Raw genomic sequence first — 22,894 nt, forward strand, 5'->3', positions numbered from 1 at the left:
AAATAATGAAAAACAAATAATCATTATTTGTAAATAATGAAAAACAAATAATCATTATTTATAAATAATGAAAAACAAATAATCATTATTTATAAATAATGAAAAACAAATAATCATTATTTATAAATAATGGAATGTCGAACTATTATTATTTACAAATAATGAAGTATTACTTGGAATTATATATAAATAATTAGAAATGATATTTTATATAATAGTAGTTATTTACAAATAAAATGTAAATTATATATAAATAATAGTTATTATTTAATAAATAATGATTATATAACAAATAATTGTTCTATATAATATTGGTACATTCGGCGCCTCATATTATACGGCCAAAGTTCATTGAACTCGGTCCTGTCACTTGAAACTCACGCAGGATGTTCACTGATGCTTGATATGTCCATGGACCATACCATGATATGTCCAAGTCTCATGAACTAGATCCATACTTTCAGAGTTATGAAATTTACAAAACTTAACCTTGGTTGAAATTTCGTTTTGATTCCCCCTAAATAATCTACATTCCTTTGACCTTGGTCATGTGACCTGAAATTCACAAAGATACTGGATTACTCTTTTGTTTAAGTTTCATGAACCAGATCCATAAACTTTCAAGTTATGATGGACACCAACAAATACCCCCAACATGGCTAAAGTTCATTGACCCAAAACCGACATTTTATAATATTATGTTTCACCCTTCAATATCATGAAAATAGAAGTTATGCAAGTTTCTTTTCCGTGATAAATGAGAGCAACAATATAGGTATTTAAGGAATGTAATAATTTCAAAATTGATACATTGCCCTTGTCTGAGATCAACCAATCATAAACTATCATACCTTTAAGTGATACTGGATTACTATTTTGTCAGGCAGAATGTTCAGTAATACTTGATTAAACTAGGTCCATATACTTCCTAAGTTATGACATTTCAAAAACTTAACCTTTGGCTAAGATTTTGATGTCGATTCTCCCAACATGGCCTAAGTTCAATGACCCTAATTGATATTGGTCATGTGACCTCAAACTCTGACAGGATGTTCAGTAATCAACTGGATAACTATTATGTCCAAGTTTCAGGACCTAGGCCCATATACTTTCTAAGTTATGATGATATATCAAAAACTTAACCTTTGTTAAGGTTAGATTTGATGTTGACCACTAGCGTACCTACGGGGGGGCACTCTGCCCCCCCTGACGAGCCACAACCCATACAAAATACATATCATTGCCCCCCCTGACGAGCTTGAAAGACCTTTTATGCCCCCCCTGACGAGCTTGAAGACCTTTATTGCCCCCCCCCCCCTGACGAGCTTGAAGACCTTTTTTTTTTTTTTTTTTTTTTTTTTTTTTTTTTTTTTGCTTGTCAATATTTTTGCCCCCCCTGTGGAAAATCCTAGGTACGCCACTGATGTTGACGACGCCGCTGTCGGAAAAGCGGCGACTAAGTCTCGCTCTATGCAGGCGAGACAAAAACTGCCAGAATAAAAAGTGCAATCATCATTGATGTCAAGTTTTACAATACCAATGAAAGCGCCTAATTAGTATTAGAACGGCTCTTTTTCTCTCTCCCTCAACCCGAAAGCGGTCACCATCTCAAATACGTCATTCCAAATTCATAACCATAGAGTCTCAGTTTGTTATGGCTGGACAACAAGATCGCATGAATTTTTTTCTTCTGTCTATCATTGCATACAAAGTTTACTTTCTGCCCAATTAATAGGAATATAGACGATCAGAAGTGTAACAACAGTATACTGTAAATAATTAATTTCTTGATTTTCCTCTCCTCTCTCTTAGGACTTTTCTCAGAAGCACTTTTATATTTATATATATATAACAGGACAAGTCCACCCCAACAAAAATTTCATTTGAATGAAAGAGAAAAATCAAACAAGCAAAACACTGAAAAATTCATCAAAATCGGGTATAAAATACGAAAGTTATGACATTTTAAAGTTTTGCTTAATTTCACAAAACAGTTATGCACATCCAGGTCGGTATGCAAATGAGGAGACTGATGACATCATCCAGTCACTATATATTTTGTATTTTATAATATGAAATATTCTTATTTTCTCCTCATTGTCAAGTGAAGTAACAATCAATTGCTCCCTGAACCTGTGGAATTAGCATTGTTTAATAATATATGGTTCAGTCAAGTTGGTCCTTATAAAATATGTAAAAAATGAAATATTGGATAATTCAAACAATAAAAAACACAAGCAATAGTGAGTGAAGGAAATCATCGACTGACTCTTGTTTGCATGTCACTGAATTGTGCATATCACCTTTTTGTGAAAAATAAGCGAAAATTTAAGATGTCATAACTTCCTTATTTCACATCCGATTTTTAGGAAATTTTAGGTGTTATGCTAGCTTGATTGTATTTATTCAAATCAACATTTTTCTCTGGGGTGGACTTGACCTTTAAAGGTTTCAAATCATGACTTGGTAGGCAAAATGACTAAACTGTCATCATTTTTAACCACTTTAATCATATGAAAATATATAAAACCATACATTACATCTACATTATGATACTCATCATTATGTACACAATATTTCTGATATACTGAGTGCATAGGTAAAATAATTTTTAATTTCATAAAAAAATGAGAATTCATGGAGTTTGTCACATGATGTATGATGGAGTTGCTGGCATATGATATCACAGAATCAAATCTTTTTAATCCGTAAGTCTGAACATTTTTCACACAACTCTCAGTGAAAGCGCTTCAAAAACATTTGTTAACGTACAACAATGTGATTTTTACAGGGGTATCATCAAACACTCCAAGATTACAGAAGTGTAGTGACTGTTGATAATTTGTATAAATGTGAATTTGACAAGGGGATGTCATTGCCTGAGATAGAAGAAATGGAATCAATGTTGAATTCGTTAAGTTGAAACTTTGAGCCAAAAACTAAAAACTCACATTTACTATCAACTATGGTTCAAAAGTAATGAGTTTGACTTCAACTAAGTGTCAATGTCCATTATGCATCTTTTAAGAATACAAAGTTGACAAATAATATTAGCACACATGTTATCTCTATTAAACTATAGCTTCATATTCAAGATACAAATTCCATTATAACTGTATTGCATACAGACAACTATGTCTGTTTTGTGCAGTCCTAGCAGTGTAGCTTAAACACAATAAGAAATATAAGAGATGTTCATTTGTTCAAGATTATATGGAGCTAAATAAAGTACAAAAACAACATGAGTTATAAAATAAAACCAAACTGACTCTGAAACATTAATTTAAAAATCCTACCCTTTTTACTTTTGCATTATTCTCAATTGTATAATTTGACAATAATTGGAGGATGGTGGTAGAGGAGTGTTCTCTTAGGCAGAGTTCTGACATCAGATCGGCCATCAGATGTGAAAATGGAACTTTGTGAATCTGATACATTGAGCAACTAAATAAATGAAAATAAATTCGAATTAAAAAGTAATTTCGTACCACTCAATTAATCATAATGAATTTTACATAAGAACTTTTGGGTCTCGAGTGAGAAAACTTTCTTTTTTGTGCTATATAAAGACCTAATCCTATGTACAAAAAAAAATGAAATGTATAAAAAGCTTATGTCTAGTGATCAAATTTTACATGATTTAAATATAATACAAATATTATAATACATTACCATGCATTACTGATCAAATATATTTAATATAATAATGCAAGTAAAAACATTGATTAATAAATAATTTTAATACTAAAAGACTGAAAGACTAAATTATTAAATTAATCATCAAAAAATGAAATCGAATCATGACAAAAGTAAGCAAAATTAATCAATGCATAAATGCACAGAAAAATATATTATAGAATTAAACAAATCAATGAATGAATATGTGCTTTTATCTTCTTATCTTTCATTTATCAATTTCTAAAGACCAAGCAGGTCTTTGATGCGCTCATCCACTTCTTGCTTTCTTGTTATTCCAAAAGTTTCAAAAACTTGGGGGGAAAGATCATTTGCTTTTGCATGCCCCACTTTGTGGAATAGCCTTCCTGAAAATGTACCTCTGTCGAAACTTTCAAAAATCTTCTAAAAACTCTTTTATTTAACTCTTAGCTCTTTATGCGCCTTGAGCACTCTACAGAGTGTATTTGGCTCTTTATAAGTCACATTATTATTATTATCATTATTATCAATGAATGAAAGTCAATATTGACTATTTGATTTCATAAAAAATAACTTCAATGACAGAGTTCGACTAGGAATGAAGTTATTTGAGGGTCATGATGCGTATATGCTGTCTCATCCACGTCAGCCCTTGGTCTTTGAAATGCTGGTTCATGTGATCATTGTCTGCTAAAAGCTCGATGGAAAATTTCTCTCCTTGATAAGATGGGAGCACAAGAAGCAAATGAAAAAATAATCAAAGAGAAGTAAAATAAACCGCAAAAAACATTAACAAACAAATATGTAAGATTCACTATTAAAAATAAAGACGTAACTAGTATAATAATTTCTCGAGTTCAGGCAGACTCACAACACCAGAGAGCTAACAATTAAAGCGCATAAAGTTAACAGTTACACTTATAATGTCCTTTTAATACTATATTTCACTCGCTTAGGCAAGTAGTTGATGGATTCTCTCCTGGAAAGATTAGGGGAAGAGATAACTTTTTAATACCAAATAAAAAAGGAAAGATGCAATCAAACGTGACAAGAAATATCACTGAAGGTGATGAATACCATGCTTAAAGAGAAATGCCAGTAGTTGCAGTAAACACTGATTTCATGAGAAAGTCTGTAAACCAGGCTTAATTGTCAGTATATCATCGAGGATCTAGATCTGGTACAGTTACATAAACTGAACTTTGTGAAATCTTGAAATCTACGCTGAAAAATGTTCACACTGAAGATCACCAACACAGATAAGCGCACGTGGGACAGTGTATTATTATTGCCTTGAATGTCGGCCCGACGCTTGACCCGAATCCTGTGCTTATTTGCTGATTTCTCAGCAATTACACAATTTCTTCCATAATTATTTGGCACATATGTTTTATTTATACAAACAGACACTTTGGTGGCCCGGGGGGCACTTACATTGACGAGTAGATACCATACGCGACCAAAAAAACACGTAAAAATGATGTCTTGTTTAAGATAGGGCACGTTACGTACGTAACGTGATAAGGGTGTCAAAAACACAAAAATATTGAAAAAAGGGTATCTATTTCGCTCGGAAAAATATACGTGTTTAGGGTCAAATATGCGGGGATGATAAAACAAAATCAAAATGTTTTATAAAGGATGCCCTTTTTGCCCTTACACTACGTGTTTAGAGTCCGATTTGCGCGAGGTGTGGAAGGTGGGGCCGTACTAAACCAAAAATATGATGTCTAAAGGTAAAACCGACGGACGCGTGATATAACAATAAAATATCTCTGTACTTGTTTAGGGGTTCATTTCAGGGAATACTTGCTAAGAGTATCGTTTTGTTTCCAATACTTGTTAAGGGGTGCATTTTCAGAATATGGAAAATACATCGCTGTACTTGTTTAGGGGCTCAGTTCTGGGAATACTTGCCAATTTGTTTCCAATACTTGTTAAGGGTAAGGTTTCACACGCCAATACTTGTTAAGGGGTGCATTTTCAGAATATGGAAAATACGTGTTTAGGGTGCTTTTCAAGACCCCGTATCGCGCATGGTATCCACTAGTCAATGGAAGTGCCCCCCCCCCCCCGGGGTGGGGCCGTACTAAACCAAAATAAGGTAAAACCGACGACCGACGGACGCGTGACATAACAATAAAATATCTCTGTGCTTGTTTAGGGGTTCATTTCAGGGAATACTTGCTAAGAGTATCGTTTTGTTTCCAATACTTGTTAAGGGGTGCATTTTCAGAATATGGAAAATACATCGCTGCATGTACTTGTTTAGGGGCTCAGTTCTGGGAATACTTGCCAATAGTATTTGTTTCCAATACTTGTTAAGGGTAGGGTTTCACATGCCAATACTTGTTAAGGGGTGCATTTTCAGAATATGGAAAATACGTGTTTAGGGCGCATGGTATCCACTCGTCAATGGAAGTGGCCCCCCGGGTTTGGTGGTCATTTAATTGGATTCTGTACGAACTCATTTTGATATCGTTACCACAACTGGCATTTACCTTTAACTGATCATGAAGTCCAAACCACAAGATTGTAACATAATGTTCGCCACAATAAACCATTACCATGGCAACATAATTTTGACACATGCGAAAAATGTGCCTTCCACATCTTTACGTCAAGACCAGTCATGTGTGAGCCAAATTTTGAGAATTTGTAGAAAACTGATGAAGTAGTTTGAACCCCAAGATTTTTACCTAATTTTCGCCATATGATATGTTATCATGGCAACATGATTTCCGATACAAGCAACAAATTTTTCTTGCACATTTTTATCTCAAGACCAACGTGTGTGCCAAATTTCATGAGAATCGATTGAAAACTGATGATTGATGAAGTAGTTTGACCAACAATTTTTATCTAATTTTTGCCATCAAATGCGATAAACGTGTCTTGCACATCTTAACCCTAAAACAAATGTGTGTTCCAACTATCATGGGAACTGGTAAATAAAATTGATTGAGTAGTTCGAAGCACAAGATTTGCAATGGGACCGACCAACTGCCCGATTGTATGCTGATTCCTAGATACCCCCTTCTAACTTCAGTAGGCAGGGGCATAAAAATAGATGAACACAAAAAGGTTACTAATTTGATTAGATACATTGCACACATAACAGAACTTTCCACAATCTTGAAAATTAACGATGAACAAAGATGGATAAAACAGGAAGATATCTTATTTCCAAACTGACACCAAGTTAATTACCATTTCATTCTTTTATTTCTTGGCTTTCAATAGCATGATTTGAATATATGACATTCTTGTGATTTAAATGGCTAAACTTCCACGGACGTACCCACTAACTTCTGAGTATCTATTTATTAATTGAAAGTATTTTTTTATATTCTCTCTTTATACTTGTTTGTTGATAATTAGACCATGGACCTAGGTCCATGATTAGACACAACCCTTTTATCAAACACAACAGTTCATTTTGTACATTATATCCCTCATATTAATAATCTGAACAGGTGATTGGTCTAAACTCTGTCATGTGACGAAAGATTGGTGAGGCTTAATTCAAACAAATGATCATTAGAGTATTTGATAACAATGCACGCACATGTAGTTGACTGTCAAATTTATAAAATCTCACTCAAAGACCAGGATTTCTTATTGTTTTCTGATTGGCAGTAAGGTATTGGAATGATTGAAATATTCAAATATTTCAAGGCCTTGCTTTGAAGTTATCTCCAAAGACTATGAGGGAACTACATGAGGACAGTAATACAAATTATTTGTCTCATCCATGTTAATCCTGCCTTCATAAATTGATCATTATTTGCATGCAAGTGATCCATGTTGGCAAGTTACTCTATGGTGAACTTCTAACCTGAAACAAATATAAGGATTATTTAAAGGAAACAGACAAAGCTTGGTATAACACAAAGAAAGTAAGTGACGAGAATGGTACAATCACTACAATGGCATAATAAAAGAAAAGAAAACATATAGAGGTTTTAAGATTAACAAAGGGAAATATTTACAGGTTCATTAACATTCAACAAAAATAAAAAACGCCTCAAGGCCCTATAAATTTTTTTTTCTTACAATAGCTTCCAAAAAATATTAAATATTATACACGTACAACAAAGTTAGTACAATAAATTGTGGATGAAAAAAAAGGAACAAATTAAGTTAAAGGTGAGTCCACTGAACAAGTTGACTTAAATGAAAACAGAAAATTAAGAGAAGCATTCAGTAAGATTTGTTCAAACATCCATCAAAGAATAGCCGAATTATAAATTTTGAAAGATCTAATATTATGTCACATGAGAGTACTATCCCAATATGTCATGCAATATAAAATAAATGAATTACTATTTTCAAATAAGCAATATAATTGAAAACATAAATTATTCTTACCATATAACTTTTGTATAACTTCATCAGGCAATGTATTGGGAGGTCCTGAAAGAACAACAAAAAATCAATTACCATACACATACCCCAAAACAGGTCTCAAAAGGATATATATCATTCACCAGGTAGAATTAATATTACAAATACCAGCCTTAAGAGCTTGAAAATGCTATAAAATTACTAGTACAAAACTAAATTCATATACAGTATCATATTTCAATTGAAATATCAATGACTTTTGATCAAGAGACACCTGAATTGTACTGCTAGTAAACTTTTTAAATGAGAACGAATATATAAAACAAAAAGATAGAAAATATAAAAATGTATATCAAAATACACTATCAGTAAAAACTTATTTCAATGTACACAACAAAATTTGAATCAATAATACCAATATTGGACACAGATAATAAATCAATTGTGTGGAGTAGGAAATAAGTATATGACTGGATTCAACATACAATCACATTGGAATGAAAAAAAAAATGATTCAAAATCACCTTTTGGTTTTTCCTCTCGGCTGTACTCAAACACCTCATTCAGAATGCGCCCTCCTGGGGACAGTACTGAGAGTAGGACGTCTGTATATCTAACGATGGTTAAGATTACAGGATATTGAATGTTATCAGATGTGTATCACGAATAATATACTGATTGTACAAGTCTCTCATGAATATAAAAAATTATTACAAGTTCTATGCAGCTATGATAAACACCTAAACCAGTATCAATGTGTCAAATCAAGTGATATTTTTAGAATGACTTTAATATAGCGAGGTAATTACGGTTCTGAGGAGGGTGAAACACAACAAAGCTTATTTTTTTAGCCAGATAATTTAAGCTATTCTCACGCAGAATACTCAGATGGCAAGGGATAAAAATGAATTAACTTGTTTTTATGTGTTATGTATTTTATGAGCTTTTGGTTTGTATATGATTTGCAATTTTACTTTTGGGTCCGTTCTGGGTCGTTAAATGTACAAATCTTTTTTACTCACAAAAAACCCCCATTAAACCGAATAACTAAATTATATGTACAAATAAATCAAATGAAATAATGATGATGCATGATGATGGTGACAGCGATGATAATAATGATGTTGATGGTGATAATGATAATAACTACCAATGAAATAGAGAATTTTACTCTGACTTACTGCTGTTGTGATGAGGGATCGACAGCAACAAGAGAACCTCGGTCCCAAATAGCATCAAACTGACCTGCAAAATCTCTGTATTTCCAAGGATCAAGTAATACCCAAAAAATATTAAAAGAAAAATAGTACTGAAATTCCTTTAAACCCCCACTGTATATCTTTTAACCTCTCAGAATGAACAAAATGATATGACCAACTCCAGTAAGATCTTGGCACTGCAACACAAAGACTTAAGCTGGATAACATAAATATGATAGAACATTTTAAAATGGTTCCTGGTCAATACTTTGAACAAAGTACACATGTAACAATGATTATGATTGGCTATCACCATTTACACCATTTAGTAAATGATTGCAAACATTTGTGTAATGGGTTACCATCTAGATATTGGATATAGCTAACATACATGTACACTAATTATCTTTATTATACCACTAACAAATAAATCACATATTCCACAAAAATGTACTTACTTAGAGAATTTAAAGAAGTCACACAGGTATATTTTTATCTTCTTGTCTTCATTCTGTTGGAATAAGTGAATTGTAACAATGGCATGTTAAAGAGTATATATGAGAATAGGTTCATATGTATGGAAGAACTAAAACGGCTAACATTATTTATCAGGGTAACGCTTTGTAACGATATTGTAACCTTCCTAAAAGACTGTCCTTGGACCAGTTCAACAAGCTCTTGAAGGCCCATTTATTTTGTTCATGAATAATAATTACAATGCGTCTCTGAAAATATTAATTCTAGATAGCTGGTGCTATATAAATGCATATCATATCATTATTATTAGTACCGTAGTATTATTTGTGAATGAGAGCCGTTTTTATCAACTGGTAACTTTTGAAATGTTATCATCATATAGTGATCAACGTGTATATAGTGGGGCATATTGCGAAGTGCTTTGTAACATTAGGATATAACAACTATCAGATTAAAGCAAGGAATACTTAACTCTAAAAATATTCATTTATTTTTGGAGAAAATTAGAAATTATATTTTTTTAGATACCTAGCACCCTTTCTTGGAAATGTTTTTATTTTCTTCACAGATGGACAGTTAAGAAAATTCACAAATTTAGAGATTGGATATCTGAAAACTTTAGACAAATAGCATGATAATTTTCAGCCTTTCAATGTTTGAGAATTGCTTCAATATAAAAAAGAAAACATCTTCTTGTGAGCATGATGGTACTGGCAGTTTCCCAAATTGGAAGCTTTTACAAACCAAGCACGCAGTATATCATGCTGATAATGGCAGATTCACAAACAAAGGAATGAAACCGATCACCCAGTAAAGAAACAGGAGAGGATGTATCCCACCGCTGCCACCAAATGTTTCCTAGATCACTATGACATGGCAACACAATTCCAACATTTTAGTTTTCTATATGTAAGTCAATGGGACATTACATCTCACTTTTCACTTGTTTTATGACTTCAATGAAACCTAATACCCTATCTCAACAATTAATACTAAAGTCTTCATACTATAAAGCACACATCACCCTTGTTAAGTGACTACATCGTCAAAGCCCCCCCCCCCTATAATGTCCCTGGGTCAAGAACCCTCATCCTTACCTCAAATAGTTTGCCATCTGTGATCCCAGGGATATCACTTTCTTTGTAGGAGAGATCTTGTTCTTGAAAGAATTCCATGACAGCTTGAAGAACACCTTCTACTCCAACAACCTCATGACCTTCTTCAGCAAGCCTGAATAATCAAGAAAAAAGTTATTAACGAAAATTGCTAGATGTCAAACAAGTACAACTCTCCTCTTTGTACACTGAAATATACCAAAACCTCTCTTTTTGCTAATTCTAAAGAAAACTATTGTCCACGATATATTTCATAAAACCTCTATTGAACGTCCTCCCATGCACAAGTGTGATTTCAATAATGTAGGTTTCATTGCGAACAGGAAGTCCACATCAGATTTGCTAATAACTTTCAAGATTACCATTTCTTCAATTTCCCTACAACTTTCATTACTCTGTTTCTTTTATTTTTTTTGTTATCACACAAGCTAACCTGTTACCAGGGGTTTCATTCTCGTTTAATACAGTAAAAGAAAAGAATTTGTGATGAGATATCAACCGGACTATACTGATAACATCAGGATATTGATAAAAAGAAACATGTAATATAATGTATTGTTTGAAAAAAATGAAAAGATAATCATTGGTATCACCTACCATCTCATATCCAATGTTTTCCCACATAGTGGAACAAGAACCCGACTAGGCTTCTTCACCAGGAGTTTGCTCTGAAATTCTAGCAATGACCTGAAAGTAAAACATTCATTTCATCCATTACCAATCTATGAAAGTCAAATTGACGACATATCGGAGCATAAACAAGCAGAAAAAGCCCATAAGTTTCAAATTAAAGAGGAAGTTCACCCTGACAAACACTTTGTTGAAAAAATACCATAAAAAATAATTAAAACTATTAATAAAGTTTGAGGAAAATCCATCAAAGATTATTAAAGAAAGTTATTAGAAATTTAATTTTTATGATTGGTATCATCATCATGAACCATAAAAATTGAAATTCATGCATTATATTATATTACATATGATATGGGGCAGCTGCTCATATAAATTATGACATCACAAATCAAAAACTTAAAAGAAGTCTCATAATTTTCTTAATCTTTGATGGATTTTATATATATATATATATATATATATATATATATATATAAATGTGTAAAGTTATACATGTACAACAGCTTTGGCAACTCTTTTATTTAAATATTGTAAAGAAATGGATGAAGAGAACAATGGTAGGCGTAGCTTAAATCAAGGTTCCCCAGAGCTATCTACCCTTTGGAAAAATTGGTGATGCCGAAAAAATGTCTCTGCCGGGAATCGAACCCGGGCCCCCAGCTTTGAACGCCGGTGCCTTAACCACTAGACCACAGAGACGGGTTAGTGGCTAGGGCGACCCCGATCCGATTGACCGTCAGATAGACAGATTTTCGACACTATACCAATTATAATTTCCTTTGTCGGGTGAAGGTGGGTTTCGAACAATGACAAGCCGCCATGCCTCAGCTGGATCAAAGCTATTGCTTTGATACAGTACACGAGAAAGTATACAAATGTGTAAAGTTATACATGTACAACAGCTTTGGCAACTCTTTTACCACCCGTCTCTGTGGTCTAGTGGTTAAGGCACCGGCGTTCAAAGCTGGGGGCCCGGGTTAGATTCCCGGCAGAGACATTTTTTCGGCATCACCAATTTTTCCAAAGGGTAGATAGCTCTGGGGAACCTTGATTTAAGCTACGCCTACCATTGTTCTCTTCATCCATTTCTTTACAATATTTAAATAAAAGAGTTGCCAAAGCTGTTGTACATGTATAACTTTACACATTTGTGTACTTTCTCGTGTACTGTATCAAAGCAATAGCTTTGATCCAGCTGAGGCATGGCGGCTTGTCATTGTTCGAAACCCACCTTCACCCGACAAAGGAAATTATAATTGGTATAGTGTCGAAAATCTGTCTATCTGACGGTCAATCGGATCGGGGTCGCCCTAGCCACTAACCCGTCTCTGTGGTCTAGTGGTTAAGGCACCGGCGTTCAAAGCTGGGGGCCCGGGTTCGATTCCCGGCAGAGACATTTTTTCGGCATCACCAATTTTTCCAAAGGGTAGATAGCTCTGGGGAACCTTGATTTAAGCTACGCCTACCATTGTTCTCTTCATCCATTTCTTTACAATATATATATATATATATATATATATATATATAGCAAACTTTTGTTCAGGGTGAACTTCCTTTTAAAGAAAAAACACTTCATCATTGCCATATTCTTTTGCAAACCATCCCATGCCATTTTTAGTGTGATGAATTAAAACAAAATACATACATACATGTGTATATATATAGAGCTTTAGGTTTTTTTTTTTTATCAACTTTTTAAATGTACACATGCCAAAAAAGATGTACACATGCCAAGAAAGAAGAAGATTCTTCCTTTTCATGAAAACACTGATACAACTAATACAAAGTTACAGGACTAATAAACATTCTGCACAAAACAGAATTGGATTATTACTAAATGCGCTTCTGGACACAAACAGTAAATGGGATGAATCAAGTATTACTTGTGAACATATGTCCGGTGGAACGATGTTCTGCCCTCTGACCACCCTTCTGACCATTCCTCTAGTTTAGGCATCTCACCAGCTGTAGAAAGTTGGAAACAAAAATATAAAGTAACCATATTGCATTCTTTCTTTCTAAATCATCACCATTGGTCTTTTCTTTTTCTGCACATTTAAGATGTAGAGCTCTATACCTACAAATACCACATGTTGTCCCAAAGAACACGAGAAAATAAGTCAAACATTGCTAACCTTATTTCCCCACACAGGGAGTCCGAACAGAGAACAAGGATGTATCATAACCTTGTTCATCGAATGAGTGGAACAATTAAGGTTATGATATTGGTTTCCGTTAGTGTTAGGAATCCCTGTGACGGGAAATAAGGTTAGCGCTTTTTCTTGTTTTGGGGGACAAATGCTCGATTTTTCTACACTGTCTGAAGTAAATTGAATTCTTTTATTTTCATAAATTTAAAAGATTATTGACCACTGAATTATACCATGTTGTTGACTGACGATTTCTTGCAAATACACTTTCCACCAATAGAGGGCCTTAAAACTACATTTTTTAGCACTCTTGTGAATAAGAAAGAAAAAAATCCCCAAATTACTAATGAAAAATAAAGGGCAACTATATGGAGATTAGTATTTTTGGTTACAAAACTTATATTTCAAAGAATATTTTAAATACAGTTGAGGCCAGAAGTTCAAATACACCCAGGAAATTAAAAGAAAAGTTGACACTTGCCAAACATCAATAAATTTACTGTATCTTATAAAATATTTGTGCTATCTTGACAAATTTGATATCAAACAAATGAGTACGTCATGCCCCTTCATCACATTGCTTTGTCATCAGGAGCTGGAAAATATCTAGGTGTCATTTCCCCAAAAAAATTCTTCATATTTTAGACAAATTAAAAATAAAAACTGGACAAAAACATTTCATATCTGTGCTAGTTCTTAACACAAACATTTTAGATAAGGGCCTACACTTTTTTGTTCAGTGGTGTCATATCATAATAGAAAACGTAATATAAATCATAGATTTTCCATTTATATACTTCTGTGAAACGATGTTTGAAAAAACAATAACAATAATACATTTGGCATGAATATTCCTTTTTTTTCTTCAAAGAAAATTCCACCTGAAATATACTTTAATCCCAACGGCATCTCTCTTTCATTTGATACTAAATTCGTCATGGTAGTAATTATATTTCTGAAGATATAGTAAATTTTACGATGTTTGGCAAATGAACAAATTTCACTTGTCCATGGGTGTATGTAAACTGAAGATGGCTTCAACTGGATCGCCCAGGCATAGATCTACCTTAAGCCCCTTTCACAATTGACGTACGACCATTTGCGACCTTTTGGTCGTGCGACAAGCTGCAACAGGCATCAATCGCTAGTCATCTCATAAGATCGCACAGAGGCTTTCACAGTTGCAACAGCTGTCGTACAACAAAAACAACCAGTAAACCCCGTTGCACGAGTAAGTCGCATATGCTCTTATTGTGCTCGTGCGATCACATGCGAGTGTTGCACGAGGGATTGCGAGTGGAACGGTCGCATACATGCGAATGAAATGGTAGTGCAATGTTGTAAGCCGTTGCGATCGGTCTTGCAACAGTCTTATGGCCCATATTATTATCGCAACCAGTCGCAAAACAGGTCTCTGTACATGTAGGTCGCTTGCACATGTGCAAGTGTTGCACGACCTCCAGTCAAGTAAATGCGACTACTTAGTTGTGCCACCTCTCGCACCAAGTCGTACAACGTTGAACAACACTCGCACGATGATCGCCCGACCGATGGTACGACCCCGGGTACGGCCTGATGCGAGTGAATCGATCGTATTTGATCGCGTTCGGATTTTGAACATGTTCAAAGTTCAGATGTGACCAGCCACGACCACCTCGAGTTCGTGCGACCGTCTACAACGACTGCGAGTGCTCGCAAGACACCAAGAGATCGATCGTGCAACAACAAGAAAAAACTGTTGCAGGCGGTCGTAAACTGGTCGGGCGTCAATTGTGAAAGGGGCTGAACGGTCGCATACATGCGAATGCAACGGTAGTGGAATGTAGTAAGCCGTAATTTCGATCGGTCTTGCAACAGTCTCATATTATCGCACCCAGTCGCAAGACTGGTCTCTGTAGGTCTCCAGCACATGTGCAAGTGTTGTACGACCTCCAGTCGACTAAATGCGACTATACTTAGTTGTGCCACCTCTCGCACCAAGTCGTACAACGTTGAACAACACTCACACGATGATCGCCCGACCGATGGTACGACCTGTTGCGAGTGAATCAATCGTATTTGATCGCGTTTGGATTTTGAACATGTTCAAAGTTCAGATGCGACCAGTCACGATCACCTCCGACCACCTCGAGTTTGTGCGATCGTCTACAACGACTGCGAGTGCTCGCAAGACACCAAGGGATCAATCGTGCAACAACAAGAAAAAACTGTTGCAGGTGGTCGTAAACAGGTCGTACGTCAATTGTGAAAGGGGCTATAGGCAGGTGCAGGATCGTGGCCGTGGCAGCTGCAGTGAAGTTCAGTTGCCCCTACCATGGACCTAATAGTATAGGTCCATGCCCCTACCAAAGTCAAAACTCGAGTCGACTAGTTGTTCCAAACTGCTTATGACTAGCATATATATATAGATTCTAGTTTCTAGACCGTACCCCAGTCCCCCACCCCAACATTTATATCAAAAATACTACTCACAAATATACGTCGTAAACCAGTTGTCCAGCAGAATGTTTAGTTACTACTGAGAGAATTCACTCGGCATCGCGAGTTCGATATGTTGGAAGCTCCTTGATGCTAGCCTTGCAATAAATGTTGGTTGTTTAATTGTCGGTCGAAGCCATCATTACGTAATGAGGAGAGTCTAGTCTGCGCACTCACAAAACCCTGACCAGACATTTAATTCGAACCGGTCACTAAGCAACTAATCTACGTTGACAAAGCTTACATTTCACAGTAATTATTACTGTATCAATAAAATAATAGAGCGGCCACAATACGGAATCCCCAATTGACACAGTTAATTGTTTTATAAGAAACTTTACTGAAGTCTTCTTACATAATTTGCTTTGCACGGTCTGAGCTGGTAAACTAGTCAGAGAGTTTTCGCAACGCAGAACGGATTTTGAAAACAGTAAGCTAACAGAAGTTTCGGAGCTTACTTCTTCTTTCCTTGGTTTGATGGCAACCAGTCAGAATGGACTATTTTTGCCACAGCTTATAGAATTCGGCCTCTTTTACATATTTTTAGTTATATTTTTTAATCTTTTTTTTTCTTGTTTTACTTTCTTATTTAAGGGATGGTCCGGGCTAAAAATATTTGTATCTAAAAAAATTGAGTAAATAAAATTCACTGAGCAAAATGGTGAAAATTTCATCAAAATCGGATAAGAAATAAAGAAGTTATTGAATTTCAAAGTTTATCAATATTTTGTGAAAAGAGTTATATGCACATCGTCATGAATATTCATTAGGTGGGCTGATGATGTCATATCCCCACTTTCCTCTTTCTTATGTTATTACATGAAATCATAATTGTTTCACGTTTTTAATACGTGTGTAAATGATGCGTCTCCATTATGATGAAATAAGTTGCGGCAATATAAATAACTAATGCACGTAATCAGTTGTCAATCAAATTGTTTTAGTTCTTGGTAGAATATTTTTGAATAAGCCCAATTTCATATAATAAAATACAAAAGAACAAGTGGGGATATGACATCATCAGCCCACCTAATGAATATTCATGAAGACATGCCTTGAATGTTTCACCGGAATAATGCATATCTTTATAATTCAATACCTTCGTTATATCCGATTTTGATCAAATTTTCAGCATTTTGCTTTGTGAATTATACTCTATTTATTGAGATATAAATATTTCCAGCCTGGACCATTTCTTTTCCTTTCCGTTTTTCTTTTCCTGTCTCTCAATTAAGTTTTCTTTTTCCCTCTTCTTTTGTATTTTTTTTAAATGTACATTTGTTTTGCATTTACTGATGCTGTATGCCACAGCGCAGAAAACAAAAGAAAACTGGATTTGGGCCTTGAATACTCTAGATTTTTCAATCATTAAAAAAAAATACATCCGAAACCTAAATCGTGGGATGAAAAGTGCAGAAATTAAAAAAAAAAAGACTTTTCATTGTTAATAATGTAAATGGCATTAATTGCGACTCTGGGAAGGGAAAAATAGAAAGCGAAAAGGGGAAAGGAAGAAAGGAAGAAAAGAGAAAGGAGAGAACAGAAAGAAAGGAGAGAGGAAAGAAAATAAGGGCAAAGGAGGGGCAAAAAAGGGAAAGGAGAAAGATAGATAGAGAGAGGAAATAAATCTGAATCTGAATCAGACGGAAAAAGGGAAGGGAGAATGGAAGAGAGGGGAGAAAAGGATCGAAGATGGGAAATAGAAGAAGGGAAAGGAAAAAGGTAAAGGAGAACGGAAAGAAAGGAAAGGGGAAAGGAGAGAGAAAGAGAAGGGGAAAAATAGGAATGGTGAGAGAGATGAAAAGATAATGAAATGGAGAGGGAAGAGAATACATGGTACAGGACTGGTGTCGATCAGTGTCACTAGCGTACCTACGGGGGGGGGGCAGACTGCCCCCCCCCCTGACGAGTCACAACCCGGCAAGGGACATATCCCTGCCCCCCTGTCGAGTCTTGAAGACCTTTTTTTTTTTTTTTGCTTGTCAAATTTATTTCTGGTACGAAATCCTTTATTTGTGGTTGAAGACCTTTTTTTTTTTTTTTGCTTGTCAAATTTTTTGGCGGACGAATTTGCCCCCCCCCCCCTGTGGAAAATCCTAGGTACGCCACTGATCAGTGTTCATGGTTGGGGATGACTTTAAACACTAATATATTCTCCACTTATTTCACATCATAAACCGTAATAAAGAAAACTAACAAAATGAAGCGACATTTAAAAATGCGCATGGTTAGAGGAGGGGCAAATTTAAAAAAGATATAGGGTCATGTGACTCATGTATTTAAAAAAAATTAATGGTATTCTCTTTTATACTGGATTTTCTTTCTCAAATCATTCGTTTCTAACAATTTCCGGAAAAAGGGAATGATTTCATTCAATACCACGTCAATTAGTTTAACGTTATAACCAATCATTAAAAACTACAAAGAAAGACACCCTCGGTATAATAGTTCCAGAAAGCTCATCTCCTCTTACCCAAAGCACGTATAACTAATATAGGTCCATACCCAAAGAAAATATCCGATGTACCGGATGCTTTCCTTTCTCTCTTCTTTGACCCCCCCCCCCCTCTCTCTCTCTCTTTCTCTCAAAATCACTTTCCCTCTCGCCTGCCTCTTTCCTCCTAACTCACCTAACACATAGGCGGATCCAGAGGGGGCCCGAGCCCCCCCCCCCCCCCTATTGGCGGAGCAAAAAAAGGAAGGAAAGAAAAAAAGGGGAAAAGGGAGGGAAAAGAGAGGAGAAAAAAGAAGAGGAGGAAGACGAGTGAATAAAATAAGATAAGGGAAAGACTTGGAAAATAAAAAGAATCTTTCATATCACTACATAAAATTTTCGCTCGCGCTTCGCGCTCGCATTGCCTATTAGGTGATTTTCATATCATATTTTAAATATCAATCAAGTTTGGAAGTCAATATGTAAAAAATATTTCATCTCGGAAATTGAACTTTCATTATTTTGTATGATTTACAAATTGATTTTTAAAAAGTGCTCTGTAAAAAATATCAGTTTTATGGTATATTAAAATTTTCTGCTTGCGCTGCGCGCTCGCACATTTTGATTTAGCAGGTACCTGTTATTTTCGTGTGTTCCATAAAGTTTTCAAAATTTCCCTTTTCAGGTCTGATTGCAAAAACCTATCAGCAGTCGCTGCACGCTCGCATTTTGATTGGCGAGTTATGTTTGTCTCAATATTGATTAAACAACAAACTACTTAAAATCCCCTTTTTATGACAGTGTATATATATATACAAAAATATAGGCTCGCAATTTGCGCTCGCATTAATGGTTAAAAACATATTAACTGATGCATCCTATTTATAATTAGAGAATTGCTTGAAATGTCTTGATTTCAGGCCACAATATCATCAGATTTCGCGCCCTCATTATAGGCATTAATGAATAAGATATTAATTTAATAATTAAATTGTCCCTTTGTTTAATCTCGCGCTTAGCAAGATTAATAGGAAGACAGTCATTATTTTTATATGATGACATGTCCTAAGGATGTCCCGGTCCTATGTCAAAACTCAAAGTAATTATGATGAAAAAAAAAACATCAGCTCTTTATTAAGTGCGATCCATATCCACCTCACAGCTATCCTACAAAGTGCTTGAAATATAGAGTTGAAATTGACTCTTTTTTCAGATCGGAATATCATATAGTTTAAGCTCGCGCTTCGCGCTCGCTTTGATTTTCATGATAAAAATGTATTTAGAATGCCTAGATTCTAGGCCTAAATATAAAACACGCGCGCGCATGTTCATAAGATACTCAACTTGTTCTCTTAATTTAAATCATTATCCAGTTTCAGATCACATTATCAAAAACTTTCTGCTCGCGCTCGCATGATTAATGTAAGGAAGATTCCCCATTACTCATCATATTCATGATTTACAAAACATAGAGTGTCTCGTTCAGTAGGTCTAAATCTTGACATTTTCCGCTCGCATCACTTGTTTAGTTTTATACCTATTCTATTAAAATTACAAAAAGTGCTTAGAATTTCCATTCTTTAGGTAAAAATGTCAAAAAATTTCAGCTCGCGCTATTAGATTTTTAAAATATGTATTCAGTCGATTTGACAGTCCCATATAGGCTCAATACACCATCCTAGAAATGTTCTTTCCGATGAAGTTTTTTTCTTGACTCGTGTTCATATGGGGTCCTAGAACAAATTCAGATTGGTTGCCCAAAGTTGCCGTTTGGGCAATTTTGCTAATTTGCATAAATCCAAAATGGCCGCCAGATGCCATCTTGAAAACCTAACTTTTGAACCCCTTGCCCCATAATTATGAGTAATGACTCTTTGTAGGGGTTTAGGGGTGTGTAGAACCGATTTCTATCATCATTTTTGCAATATAAGGCCATCTTCAGGTCAAATCCAAGATGGCCGCCAGATGCCATCTTGAAAATTGACTTTTGATCCCCTTAATTGCCCCAGAATGACGAGTAATACCTCTTTTCGTGAGTTATTTGGTATGTTGATTCCATTCTTGTTAATAATTTTGCAATATTGGATCATCTTCAGATCAAATCCAATATGTTCAAGATGGCCGCTAAACGCAATATTAAAAAATACTTCCCGAGACTATTGAACCGTAAAGAAGTACTCTCCCTAAAAGCGTACACGCTTTCCTGAAGAGATTGATATTATGTGTAAGAGCTCATTTAAGAGGATTTCAGTAAAAATGGTTCATTTCTTTTAATCACTCCATCTTTAGTTCGAAGTTAACTCATGTCTAAGATGGTCAGAAGGTTGATAGATTTCGTCATTAACCGCTCACTTTAGATTGAAACAATTTAAGGTTCGGGCTTTGATCTATTTCGGGAGTCCATATCATTTTTTTACGTCCAACTATACTTTTCTAGTGAAAGGACTTCGAAGTGTTATTTGAATTAAACAGTGATTTTTCAGAAAATTAGTTAACTTATTACCTTCCTTTATAATCATCGGACTTTTCGTCCTGACAAGAGCAATTGACTTGGTCAGCAGGAGTGCACTATTTAGCCTCCTGCAGAAGATAGGCTCCCCCAAGACTGTTCCATGGTCGTATCATTCCATGACAACAGTAATGTTTGCTACAACGCTGGAACATCTGGTAACTTCACTCAGTTCCTGTAAGCAGAGGCGTTAAGCAAGGCTGCGCCTGGCCCTGACACTCTTTGTGATCTTCTTCTCAATGCTTCACCAGTATTCATTTGGCGAATGCACAGAAGGCTTCTATATCCGTACCAGAGACCGACTACGTGCCAAAAACAATGGTCAGGATGGTTCTCATTCGTAAGATGTTGTACGGAAACGATGTCGCCCTTGCCTCTCAAGAAGCGGGAGTACAAGAAATAGTCATTCAGCCGCCTGTCCTGTGCATGTAAGGAGTTTGGATCACCCATCAGCCTGTGAGACAGAAATCCTGATCGACTCAAGACACTGACTGTCCTCCAGATATCTCTATCAACAGCATGCACTCGTCTGGTTGTGGAGGACTCTTCACCTACCTTGGATCGACTATCTGTCTCTAGCTGCTTTTCCCTGGACAATGAGATAAGCACCAGAATAGGAAAATCCGCCACAGTCATGGCAAAGCTGCTGTATGGAAGTAAGTCCCGGAAAACGTACGCCGACCAAGAAAAGCGGTTAAACACCTTTCATGTCAGCTGCCTCGGACGTATCATGCACATTGAATGGCAGGACAAAGTAAAAAAATACAGAGGCCTTCAGCGTACGTGCTGGCATCCTCAGTTTATTCTCGCTCTCTAGTCAAAGGCGCCTCAAGTGGTTGGGGGCATGTTCGCCGCATGAAACGTTGGCGAATCCCAGAAGCGATTCGCCCAGGTGAGGTGAGCTGTGTGATTGGTCTCATCCCAGCTACACCTGCAAACGTGACATAAAACTTGCCGGCATAGACACTAACACTTATGAAGATGTAGATGATAGTCACCATTCTATGAAGAGCTACTAAGTACAGGGGTCAAGACGTCAGGAAATAATCGGAATGCTAAATTGGCAGACCAAAGACCGAGGAGGAAGGCTAGGACAGCATCTCCATCTAAACCTGTCTCAGCGTCATTCTCCTTCATCTGCATGATGCCTACCAATCATATGACACATTGATTTCGGAAAAATATGGAGAAAACACTTTCAAATTCAAATAAGACTCTAAAAGCCTCTTCAGTACAAAAGTATGGATGGACATTAAACAACTAAAAATATACGCGAAATGGATCATAGCCCAAACCTAAAGAGGGTTCATTCTAAGGTGAGCAGTTAATGCCGAAATCTCAGATGTGACTCCACCTTGACCTAAGACTTGGGAATTAACAAAACAAATGAGTATTCTTACTGATATCCCTTTACATTAGCTCTTACACGTAAAAACCTCGGAATGTATTATTTCAAGATGGCGTTTGGCGGCCATCTTGGATTTGATCTGAAAATTTTCCTTTATGCAAAATCACAGCATAAATTGAATAAACATACCAAATGACTCACGAACAGAGTTATTATTCATGATTCTGTGGCAAAGGGTTCAAAAGTTAATATTTCAAGATGGCGTCATCTGGTGGCCATCTTGGATTTGACCTGAAGATGACATTATATTGCAAAATAGATAGCAGAAATAGATTCTACACACCCCAAAACCCCGAAACAAACAAAGGTATTACTCATAATTCTGGGGCAAAGGGTTCAAATTTGTTAATATTTCAAGATGGCGTCATCTGGTGGCCATCTTGGAGTTGACATGAAGATGACCTTATATTACAAAAATAATAACAGAAATGGATTCTACACAACCCTAAACCCCTAAAAGGAGTTATTCTTCGTCATTTTGGGGCAA

General features: G+C 35.7%; 1 protein-coding gene across 1 annotated transcript; it reads right to left on the minus strand.

Moving 5' to 3' along the window:
• Positions 1-2,490: 2,490 nt before the first annotated feature.
• On the minus strand, positions 2,491-16,222 carry LOC129254852 (probable thiopurine S-methyltransferase). Its single transcript, XM_054893387.2, has 9 exons — positions 16,051-16,222; positions 13,312-13,393; positions 11,393-11,482; positions 10,778-10,910; positions 9,662-9,714; positions 9,186-9,260; positions 8,529-8,617; positions 8,029-8,073; positions 2,491-4,374 (listed from the first exon to the last, which is right to left on the minus strand). Exons 2-9 carry the CDS (start codon positions 13,383-13,385, stop codon positions 4,262-4,264), a joined length of 672 nt encoding a protein of 223 aa, XP_054749362.2. The 5' UTR covers positions 13,386-13,393; positions 16,051-16,222; the 3' UTR covers positions 2,491-4,261.
• Between the last annotated feature and the right edge of the window lie 6,672 nt (positions 16,223-22,894).

The sequence above is a fragment of the Lytechinus pictus genome, chromosome 2, assembly GCF_037042905.1.
Source record: "Lytechinus pictus isolate F3 Inbred chromosome 2, Lp3.0, whole genome shotgun sequence".
NCBI classification, from domain to species: Eukaryota; Metazoa; Echinodermata; class Echinoidea; order Temnopleuroida; family Toxopneustidae; genus Lytechinus; species Lytechinus pictus.